Source organism: Triticum aestivum, chromosome 7D, assembly GCF_018294505.1.
Source record: "Triticum aestivum cultivar Chinese Spring chromosome 7D, IWGSC CS RefSeq v2.1, whole genome shotgun sequence".
In the NCBI taxonomy this organism is placed as follows: domain Eukaryota; kingdom Viridiplantae; phylum Streptophyta; class Magnoliopsida; order Poales; family Poaceae; genus Triticum; species Triticum aestivum.
This window is the reverse complement of record NC_057814.1, coordinates 17,591,022-17,602,006: the sequence shown is the minus strand read 5'-3', so window position 1 is coordinate 17,602,006 and position 10,985 is coordinate 17,591,022. Positions and strand designations below refer to the sequence as shown.

Below are 10,985 nucleotides of genomic sequence, written 5' to 3'. Positions count from 1 at the left end.
TGAAGGAAAAAAATTGTGAGGGCTTAAATGAGAACTTTTTTAGCTTTTGGCCCCCCAAACACTCATATTTTACCTTTGATTGGAGTTCTAGAAGATGGGAGATGACAGATGAGAAAGAAAATTAGCAGCTACAATCCCTTTTGATAAAACAGAAGTCATTATATTGATGATTGTAGTCAATGTCAAGGTTATATTAAGTGCATACGGATATTAATTAGGATATTATTTGCGTGTTATTACGTGATTAGCATTATACTGCCTCCGTTTCAGTTTACAAGTCCTGTAGATATACCTAGGTTGCCAATTTTATCACCCTAATATAAACTATATAACACAAAAATTATACCTTTTAAAAGTAGAAACTCCGTAGTTTATGTTGGTGTATTTTTTGTAATATATGACTTGTATTAGGTTGGTCGAATTGACGACCTAGGGGAACGCGCACGCCCAGTAAACTGAGAGAGAGGTAGTATTTCATATGATATTAACTGCACACTAAAAGTGTTGAGCGCTCGACATTGAAGCAGTCTAGGTCGTCGGATTGACATGATTTGATGGCCGAGATTAATTGGATCAGCCCCTTTGGGTCTTTTTATAGTGGTATAGACGCATTTCTTACAACAAGCTAAGAGTACACATTTAATGGTGTTTTTCTTAATGTGAAGCAGACTATTTCGATGTTTTGGCACTGGATTCTTTTACTAGCTCCGCCCCCAGCATGGTGTCTGGGTTTCCAGCAACGCGCGCCCTTGCAGCGCTTGCCCTCGTTGTGCTTAGCGGCCAGGTATGGCAGGGAGAGAATGGGCCATGGAGGCCGGCCGCCGGAGAGAGATCGGAGAGGCGCGGCGCGGCAAGGCGGAGCTTGCGATGTGCGCGCGGAGAGAGCGAGAGAGATGTTTTTGGCGGGCAAAGCTATCCACCACCACCAGAGTCTGTGGACGAATGGATAAGGTTGGTCAGTGGGTCGTGGCGGGCGTGCGTGGCCAGCAGCAAAAGGGAGCGCCCGTGTGCGACCCACCCGACCGATCCCGCGCGCACGTAGCCGCCCGCCGATTCCCACCTCCTTCCTCGCGGATAAGGCTCCGTCCCTCCGTGCGCCGCCGCCTGACAACCCGATGGCCTCTCAGGGAGCGACCACGGCGGCGTGGACCAACGAGGAGGACAAGGCGTTCGAGAACGCGGTCGCATCCGGTGCACCGCCGCCGCTGGACGGCGTGCCGGAGGAGTGCTGGTTCGCGGCGCTCGCGGCGAGCGTGCCGGCGCGGTCGACGGAGGAGGTGCGGCGACACTACGAGGCCCTGGTGGAGGACGTCGGCGCGATCGACGCCGGCCGCGTCCCTCTCCCGCGCTACGCCGGGGAGGACTCTTCCGCCGCGGCGGCCGCAGCGGCGCCTAGCAAGGACCGGCGCGAGGACCGGAAGAGCTTCGACTCCGACTCCGGGAAGGGCTGCTCCAAGGCGGAGCAGGAGCGGCGCAAGGGCATCCCCTGGACTGAGGAGGAGCACAGGTACGTACTTATACAAGAAAGAAAGCTCCGATCGGGTCTCCCATGGAAAACAGAGGAAGCTCTGCATCATTTTGATGATCGGGGTGCGTGGCGTGGCGTGCAGGCTGTTCTTGCTGGGGCTGGACAAGTTCGGCAAGGGCGACTGGCGGAGCATCTCGCGCAACTTCGTCATCTCCCGGACGCCCACGCAGGTGGCCAGCCACGCGCAGAAGTACTTCATCCGCCTCAACTCCATGAACCGGGACCGCCGCCGCTCCAGCATCCACGACATCACCAGCATCAACAACGCCGCCCAGGCCGTGCCGCCCATCACCGGCCAGGCCCCCGCCGCGCTGGGGGGGCCGCCCGGGGGCATGATGAAGCATCCCGGGATGGTGGGCATGTACGGAGGGGCGCCCATGGGCCACCCGGTCGCCGGCCACATGGTCCCCGCCGCCGTCGGCACGCCGGTCATGTTCCCGCCGGGGCCGGGCCACCCGCCCTACGCCATGCCCGTCGGCTACCCGGCTCCGCATCAGTGAGCATGTCATGCTTGCTCCGGTTCGTGCGCGCGCGCGGCACGCCGGCATGCGCCTGATCAAGCGCCTCGACGAACCGCACACACAAGCATTTCTTCCTTGTTCTTTCTTGATTGATTCGTTTTGGGTCGCCGTCCGTTCCTCATCCTCTGTTGAGTGCAGGGATGACGCCGGCGAATAAGTAAGTACTATTTGCTGACAGTTGCAAGTGCTAGCTTATATATATGATGATCACAGACCCGGGAAAGGTTCAGAGAGGTAAATGTAATTAGCAGCGGCCTCCCGATGTGTAGCTGTTCATGCTTGCAGAGCTGCGACTGGAGACTGATTTCCATTTACCGGATGTAAATTACTTGTATCTTTATACGTTGACGTGAATAAATTACACCTGCATGTCTCTGCTCGTATAAGCACGCGCCTTAATTTCACTGTAACAGCAAGGAACGAACTAATCATCTCTGAATGCTTTCTTTTGGCCCCAAACCTGGCCGTACTGAGACATGTTGAACCATTAATTTGGGGCCTGCTACGCGTCCGTGGGCAGATCTTTTCAAAAGATCCGTAGCCTCGCGAGCCATCAGATCTAATCAAACTAGCGGCTGAACGTCTTCTTCTGCTTTGCAACAAAGATCATGTTGCAGAAACATTTGCAACGTAGGTTTTAACATAAAGTTGTGTCATGGGATTTTTTTTTTGCAACATAGATTGTGTTGCGAGATTTGTTTGCAACATAAGTTCTGTTGTGGGATTTTTTTTTCTGTCTTCACTTTTTTCTGCAACAAGGGTAGTGTTGTGGAAGAACTTTTGCAACATAGGCAATGTTGCAGAAAACATATAGATGAGAGACGGAGAAAGGAACGCGATGTCTTCTATACGAGGAGGTATGTCTCGTGTTTCCTTCAGTAGGCCTTGAGAGCGCGTGGCGCTTAAAGGAGGTCACGGACGCGTCGATTGTTTTCAGCCGGTTGACGCTGAACATTTCCCTTATTATTTAGTACTTATTATTTGTCGGAGAAATGGATGTATCTAGACGTATTTTAGTTCTAGATATATCCATTTTTATTCATTTATGTGACTTTTTTTTTGCACCAGCCCTTAAAAAAAACTAACCATGAAAAAAAACACAAAAATGCATAAGGAAAAAGACCTACAGGAAATTTGCCATGGTCGGAACCTACAAAAAGAACATTTGCTATGGTCAACTACGAACGGAAATACCAACGGGAAATTGCCATTGTCCATTACAACAGGCAAAAAACACCTACACGACAAATTTGCGTATTAATCTACAAAAAGAGAAAGCCTACAAGAAATTACCATGGCAGAAAATTTCAAGTTGTAGCTAAGACTGATGCAAAGTTGATATCCTATAAAATAATGAAATTGCCATGTTTTAATTAATAAAATTGCCATGCCATGCCATAAATAATAAAATAACCATGATCCAAAATAATAAAATTTGACATGCCATAAATTATAAATTGCCATGATGTATAAAATAAACAGCCACATATCCAGTATTTTATATAGAGAGATAACATGCAAAAAAAGTGGACAATAATTAAATAAATAGTTAATGTATCATAAGATCAGGAACTTCATAAAAGAATGAATAACATAAATTATTCTAAAAAAGACAATCAAAAAGCAAACGACATAAAATTACCTTAAAAAATCATGGCAACAGTGTGTAAAAAATTACCTCAAAACAAGATAACATGGTAAAATACAAAAAATATATTCTACAGCACGGTTAATTTAGAAAAGTTTGTTGTGCTCACATGGAAAATTGTTGAATAGAATTGATTTCTAAATATCTAGAAAATTTTAGGAAATTATAAGTTGTGCCTAATGACTGCTAACAATCATTTGAATTTGCCCAAATCAGTATTGACCATGCTTTCCTATGTCCAAAGTTGCCACCACAAATCAAACAAAAATTGCCATGATCTGTCTAATGAAACTACCATGTTGCGAACCAACATGTGGTTAGATGGTTAGGAGAAGAGTGGTATCCTCAGCACACAAGAGTTCAAGTCGTAGACCTGACATTGGTGCTCGCATTATTCCTGAATTTATTTCAGGCTTCCCGCGATGTTCGTTCAGTGGGAGGAGACGTTCCTGTTGACTGCGAGGCGTCTGTTTTGACTTTGTAAAATTTCAAGATGCTACGTCGACTCAGGCTCTCGGAGATGCTCATAGGGGTAGGGTGTGTGTGCGTGCGTGCGTTCATAGGGGTGAATGTATGCTCGAGTATGTGAGCGACTTCGATTGTACTGTGTTAAAAAAACTGCCATGTTCGATATCACCCAAAATTTGGCAATGATCTAAACAAACTAAACTAAACTACTTTGTGTGATGCAAAAAAGTAGCCACGATGTAAACAATGAATCGGCCATGTTCTATAACCCAAAGGACAAAAAAATTGCCATGATCTATGCTATGAAAAACTTTGCCATCGTGTATGCAATGAAACTACCATGATTTGTATCGCCAAAAATATTGCAATGATCAGGCATCATTGCAATTGTACATAAATCATGATCACCAAAGCTTATATAATGGCTAACTTTGTAACTAAAATTCAAAATTTGTCATGTGACCATTACAATTTTTTTTAAATGCATGTTGTAGAGAACAAACTTTCCTACATTTTCCATGTGACAATGACTAAGTTTCCATAGGTTCTCATGCTTTGGGACACAAGATTTTCATAAGTTTGCCATGTGAATTCAATTTTTTGTGAATTTGCCCTGTTACCACTACAAAATCATCATCAAAAAAATTGTCATGTTGCAGAGAGCAACATTCCTACAACAACATTCCGACATTTCCATGTGACCGTTACAATATTCCCCTCAAATTTGCCAATGTTTAGGAAAAAATGGATCCACATATTCCAGCAGAATGTACGTAAGACTATAATTTTGTCATGGTGTATAGAAAGAATTTTTTTACAATTCTCATGTCACTAGTAGAAAACATTTTCAAACTTTGCATACAAATAGTACATTTGCCATGTGACCATTACAAGCTGTACTGTAAATATGTGACATGATTTATGACACATAATTTTCTAAATTTGCAATGTAACTGAACAATATTTTTATAAATTTGACATTTTGTACAAAACAAAAATTCATAAAAAAGTGCCACGTGACCAGTAGAAAGCACGCCCAAAATCTAGAATGTTTTAGAGGCAAAAAATCCAGCATTTGCTATGTGACCATTACAAGCTTTACTGTAAATATGTGACATGATTTATGACACATAATTTTCTAAATTTGCCATGTAACTGAACAATATCTTTACAAATTTGGCATTTTTTACAAAACAAAAATTAAAAAAATGCCACGTGACCAGTAGAAAGCACGTTCAAAATTTAGCATGTTTTAGAGGCAAAAAATCCAGCATTTGCCATGTGATCATTACAAAAATTTCTCAAAAAATTGCCATGATGTAGCCCTAAAAAAAATTCCAAAACTGCCATGGGGCTGAAATTATTTAAAAAAAATTCTATGTTGTAGAAAACAAAATTTTGTAAAAACTGCCTTCTAACCATTAGAAAGCATGTTAAAAAATTGCCATGTTCTATAGGAGAAAAATCCTAAAGTTGCTTGGAATAGAAAATTGCCCATGTGCAACCCTTGAAATTTGCCATGTTCAAATTTCGGGAAACACGCGTCATCAACATCCGAAGAACACATCATCCAATAGCCCCACACACACCCGCTCCGTCGGCGCCTTCTATCCCGTCTAGCTAAACAAAACCACGCGTAAGCTAGCTGACATGGACGATGGAGGCGGCGGAACCACGGCACTGAGAGAGAAAACAGAGGGGGTTTTTTTGTCAAAGAAAAAAACCTTCAGTTGTGATCTTTTTTTTTTTGAGAAAGCCTTTAGTTTTTTTTTGCGAAGAGAAAGCCTTCAGTTATGATCTCATCTCTCCTTGCAATCCGTTGGGCCGTTGTTGGCAGGGCCAGTTTCTTCTTAGTACTCCAGCGGGCCGGCTAGGAGACGGTAGCCCACATCGGAAGACAAGGAGACCGACGACGGTTGGTAAAGCGCAGATCTTTCCGCCTTCACCTGGCGGCGGCCATGTTCCAGCATCCGGTTCGTCGCCGCCTCGCCGCGGCGGCATGGAACTGGAACCGAGCCACCGCCACCCGCCATTTGGGGCCTGGCGGAGTCCGGCAGCTTGGATGGACCAAGGCGGCGAGCGACGGCCACGCCGCGTCGGCGCAGGAGAAGGCGCATTATGTGCCGCCCCTTTTCAGCGCGATGAGGGCAGATTCGGCCAAATACTCCACCACGCCGGATCCGAAGGAGGAGCATCCGGAGCCGGAGCTGGAGGAGACGCCGACCTTTTCGTGGGAGCTCCAGGGCTTGCTCAACGAGGACTTGTACAAGGACCAGGCGAGTTCTTTCTTCACTCCTTTTGGTTTCCACCTGCATACCCAACTCCAATCTGCTACTCCGTAATTAATCTGTTGCTGCCGCGGCATTCAGATGAAGAGAATCCCAGCGACTTTCACCTCAATCAGGGACTACACGAGGTCCTTCCTGGTGCCACTGATGGAGGAGAGGCGCGCCGGCGTCCGCGCCGCGCTGGAAGGCATCGGCCACGCGCCGGTGGCTAAGGTGGACTGGATCGAGGAGTACCGTCCGCTCTCAGATCGGTCACTGTTAGGGTACACTCTCTGGTCGTCAGCTGGTGATGGTGACTGTTATTTCCCCAAGGACGACGATGTGGTGCTGTTGACGCACCGGGGCCGACGTGCACGTCGGTGCCGGAGCAGCCGTGCGCCATAGCGATCGTTAGAGGCGACGCGGTGACCGAGGGTTTCAAAGTCCACACTCTGGTGGAGCTGCTATCAGGTAGTCTGCCGCTCAAACAACATGACGGAAGGGCGGAAAAGATCGCATTGTCTCTTTTCGCGGTGCACCTGATCAACCACAAGACGGCAATGTATGCTCCGAGCCGGCTGCCTACCGCCGATCATGGGGACATTAACGTCATTCAGAAAATTGCCAAGTATACTCCAATGGTATGCATTTTTCTTGATTGTTCACATGGTTTCGTCTTTAGTTTCTCTAGCTACCAACTGCTCTCAGTCAGTATGTTGCGGCCTACAACCTCTGTTTCTAAATGTAAGACATTTTGGTAGTTCAATCTGAGAGCGGACGGTATTTATGTATGACAGAAAGACATTTTTGGTAGTTCTAAATGTAAGACAGAGGGAGTATTTATGTATGTTTCATGTTGTCATGGCAGGTTGGCCAAGAGCGCAATTTGTTGTTGCCAAAACCACCTCCACAAATACTACCACCAGACAAGGCGCTTGATGATGGTCTCGAGAAATTCAAGCTCAGCCCCTCGCAGCACAACGCGGTGCTGGACTGCGTTTCAGCAATGCATCAAGATACGTCGTGTTGGGTGCGCCTCATCTGCGGGCCTCCGGGGACAGGGAAAACCAAGACCATGGTGGCCCTGTTGTGGTCCATGATGATGAAGAACCACAGGACACTGGCCCTCGCCCCGACCAACACCGCGATGATGGAGGTCGCGTCCAGTCTCCTCGCTCTCTTCGATCGCGATTCGCCCTTCTCCTGGAGCGACGTGGTGGTGCTTGGCAGCAAGGATCTTGTCTATGCCGTGGATGCAAACCTCAGGGAGATGTTACTCCAGCGGTGTATTTCCCGGCTCAATCATGTCGAGGACTGGAGCGACCATTTGAACAACTTGTTACACCTTCTTGAGAAGCCGTGGAGTTTGTATTGCTCGTACCGTTGGGACGCCAGGAAGGAGTACGAGGAATGTGATTGGGAGCTGCAGGGACCAGAGCTCGGGAGGTGGGATGAGCAAGGAGGGACAGTGTCATTTACGGAATTCTTCGTGGACAACTACGAACACTTTGAAGAATGTCTGCGCCGCTGCCTAAAAGCTTACCGCAACGACCTCCCCCTCCCCGCAAGGTGCGAGCAGAGCTTCCCTTTTATAGATGAGCTCCTGCACGCGCTCGAAACTTTGGGGGACCTCCTGCGGGCCGACCCGGAACGGCTGATGCGAAAGCTCTTCTTCAAGAAGCCGGTGGGGTGGCCGGAGTTTCTGGAAGCAAGAGCCGTGTGCATCGACAAGCTGAAGCAATTGCCCGACCACTTTCACGTCCCAACCTCTTATGACAAATTCGAAGAGTACATACTGAACAATGCTAAGATCATACTTTGCACCGCTTGTACCTCGTCCCAGCTGAGCCAGGGCAGGAAACTTGGGGAACTTAAGCCAATCGACCTTCTTGTTGTTGATGAGGCGGAGCAGCTGAGGTAGAGTGAGCTGCCGATGCCTCTGCGGACCGGTGTCCGTTGCGCTGTCCTCATCGGCGACGAATCCCAGTTACCGGTCCAAGTCAAAAGAAAGGTGGTCTTTCTTGCCAACTTTCCATATGCGAACATGATCGTGCTTGTTTTCCTCTTTCTTTTACAGTGACACAGTCAGTCTTGTAATGTTTGCAACTCTATTGTAGGTTACAGGCCACCTTGGACGCCGACTTCGAGAGAAGCCTGTTCGAGAGGCTTATATCCCTTGGACATCCTAGGCACCTCCTTGACGTGCAGTACAGAATGCACCCGGGGATAAGCAAGTTCCCCCTCTCAAGGTTTTACCTCGGCAAGGTGACAGATGGCCCCAACGTCCTCCAAAGGGATTACGAGAGGAAGCTCCTGGCTGGCCCAATGTACGGCCCCTACTCGTTCATCGACATCAAAGGCGGGACCGAGAGCTCGGGCGAGCATGGCATGAGCCTGAGCAACACGGCCGAGGCAGCCGCCGTGACCCGGATCGGGGAGAGATTGTTCAATGGTGCTGTAGTTTGATCAGTCACTAGTAGAACATTCATGAAATAGGTTTACCTTCTATCTACAATCGATGATACGGCTCGATTGATGATCTTGATTTGCTTTTGTGCAGAGTCGGTTCGCTCGGGACAAAAGCTCGCCGTAGGCGTGGTATCGCCGTACAAGGTGCAAGTCCACGCCATCCAGGAGAGCCTCGGAAGGCTCGAGTGCTGGGCACATGGCGGCCGAGAAGGCTTCTCCCTGAAGGTTCAGACCGTGCACGGGTTCCAGGGCGCCGAGGAGGACGTCATCGTCTTCTCCGCCGTGCACAGCAACAGCCACGGGTCGGTGGGGTTGCTGGCCGACTGGAGGCGCACGAACCTGGCGCTGACCCGGGCAAAGTGAGTGAGAAAATCTCTTCAGTTCAGTCACATAAAACAATTTGGGCCGCTGTAAAACCCTAACGGCGATCGACATCATTGTGTTATTGTTACGTTCTTCCATCCGCAAGCACTGCCTTTGGATCCTGGGCAACTCGGCGACGCTGTTGAGCAGCAAGACGATCTGGCAAGAGATAGTGGCCGACGCAAAGGAAAGAGGGTGCTTCTATGACTGCAACAACGACGAGGACCTTGCGGCCACAATACGTGACGCCGTGGTCGATCCGCCGGATGAATGAAGTGGACACTGGACAACCTGCTCAACATGTACAGCAGCTTCGTATAGGCCGACCATGATCTAGGGTACGAATGAACTGAGTCCTTGTGCTTGTCAAGTTGACAACGAGCCAATTTCCGAAAGAGACATCAGAGATGCATGGGCTTAACCTGTTGGACCGGTAGTTAGGTTTGTAAGTCTCAGCTTCCTTCCCTGCAGGAATCCAGGAGGAACTGGATATGAAATTATGAACGGACATGCCTGGTAGGGATGCGGTTGTCTGTCAATTGTGCGGCAGCCTTAGGAGGCCAACTGCGCGGGGAAAAATGATGTTCTGAAAGCCTTGATACCCGTTGTTCTCTCCTGGATACTACATTACTATTATCAAGAAAAGTTACTTTCGATTTTGTTAAAGAGGTTTCCCCATCTGATTTCAACTATTAGCAACCAGCAGCACGTTCATGCTCTGTAGTGCTCTCTCAGATTGCTGTGGATATTGGTGGCCATAGATCGATGTGAGTCCGCGTTAGGCGTTACCCTGCATCGATCTAGATGAAGCCAGCATGCAGGAGAAGAAACAGTGAGACGAAGAATTGAAGATGCTTGGAACTGCAACAGATGGAGTTGATTAATTTGTTCTCTTGATCGATCGACATCTTGGTTATCTGGTCACCACCGCACTTGCTGTGTCTGCAGTGTACTCCTGTGGTAGAATAGAATGCTGCGCTGTAGTTGTGGACTAGTAGCAGTGTGTTGAGTTAATTCACATGCCTTTTGTACCTGTGGTTGGGTGCTGATTAGTTCGTTAGTCTCTAGCTTTCTGGTTAGGCAGCTGCGGCTGCCATTTAAGATGGTTCCTTTTGTTGATGTCTGCTGTGCTGACTGTCGAGGCTGGCATATGTACAAAGTTGACCCCATCATAGAGGCAGGGCTCACGGGAATGAGAATCAAGAGCAAAAAGGGGTAGGATTTATAAGTGGGATGTTGGATGATCAGCAGTGCAGTGTAGTTAGTCTGTACCAGTTTTTGTGTTTATCATCGACGTGAACGATTGACAATTGTACTGTGTGGTAACTTCACAGATACAATAAATATAGGGATCTGGAAAACTGTATCATCGATGGATCCTCTTGTTCCCGATCAATCAGGTTTTGCTGTCGTCAATGGCAACTTGAAGCATGGGTATCATTCTGCCGCTGCTGCTATTGCTACTGCCGGAAAGTGTGAGCACTTGTTGTCTGTCTGCTACTCCCTCCGTTCCAAAATAGATGACCCAACTTTGTACTAAAATTAGTAGTAGAAGCGGCCTGCCCCATCGAGGTACGGCATCATCATACAGAAGTGTTGTTTCCATGAAGGACGAAATATATGTGATGATGCACGGTTGGGAAGGAAAAAAAACTACTCCCTCCAATCTAAAGTTATAACTACGAAAGTTGCATCAGTTAATTTGGATTGGAGAGAATACT

General features: G+C 47.8%; 4 protein-coding genes across 6 annotated transcripts in view; all 4 read left to right on the top strand.

Annotated features, from left to right (window-relative positions):
- Positions 1–1,115, top strand: part of LOC123166915 (uncharacterized) — a 4,955-nt gene extending 3,840 nt beyond the window's left edge. Inside the window, exon 2 of the mRNA XM_044584732.1 lies at positions 669–1,115. The gene's annotated coding sequence lies outside the window, so the exon portion shown is untranslated. The remainder of the gene's footprint in view (positions 1–668) is intronic.
- Positions 1,116–1,134: 19 nt separating this feature from the next.
- On the top strand, positions 1,135–2,435 carry LOC123166913 (transcription factor MYBS1; the record flags this gene model as incomplete). The annotated part of the gene is given in 2 exon segments (XM_044584731.1): positions 1,135–1,507; positions 1,611–2,435. Coding segments are annotated over 2 exon segments (791 nt in total), but the record flags the coding sequence as incomplete, so codon positions are not given.
- A 3,625-nt stretch (positions 2,436–6,060) lies between these two features.
- Positions 6,061–6,837, top strand: LOC123167769 (uncharacterized). Its single transcript, XM_044585633.1, has 2 exons — positions 6,061–6,441; positions 6,535–6,837. Exons 1-2 carry the CDS (start codon positions 6,124–6,126, stop codon positions 6,835–6,837), a joined length of 621 nt encoding a protein of 206 aa, XP_044441568.1. The 5' UTR covers positions 6,061–6,123.
- Positions 6,838–6,840: 3 nt separating this feature from the next.
- LOC123167768 (uncharacterized) lies at positions 6,841–9,930 on the top strand. 3 transcript variants are annotated; one of them, XM_044585631.1, is made up of 5 exons: positions 6,841–7,073; positions 7,301–8,443; positions 8,550–8,884; positions 8,993–9,260; positions 9,371–9,930. In XM_044585631.1, exons 1-2 carry the CDS (start codon positions 6,993–6,995, stop codon positions 8,351–8,353), a joined length of 1,134 nt encoding a protein of 377 aa, XP_044441566.1. In that variant the 5' UTR covers positions 6,841–6,992; the 3' UTR covers positions 8,354–8,443; positions 8,550–8,884; positions 8,993–9,260; positions 9,371–9,930. The 3 variants fall into 3 exon arrangements, with proteins under 3 accessions (XP_044441566.1, XP_044441567.1, XP_044441565.1); XM_044585632.1 differs by having other exon boundaries at positions 8,557–8,884; positions 8,993–9,930; XM_044585630.1 differs by having other exon boundaries at positions 8,993–9,930.
- Positions 9,931–10,985: the final 1,055 nt, after the last annotated feature.

Excerpts from the sequence above, each read along its gene's own strand:
- LOC123167769 (XM_044585633.1), top strand. The coding sequence starts at position 6,124 with ATGTTCCAGCATCCGGTTCGTCGCCGCCTCGCCGCGGCGGCATGGAAC. Across the intron at positions 6,442-6,534 it reads AGGACTTGTACAAGGACCAG|ATGAAGAGAATCCCAGCGAC; the intron begins GCGAGTTCTTTC and ends CGCGGCATTCAG.
- LOC123167768 (XM_044585632.1), top strand. The coding sequence starts at position 6,993 with ATGTATGCTCCGAGCCGGCTGCCTACCGCCGATCATGGGGACATTAAC. Across the intron at positions 7,074-7,300 it reads TTGCCAAGTATACTCCAATG|GTTGGCCAAGAGCGCAATTT; the intron begins GTATGCATTTTT and ends TTGTCATGGCAG.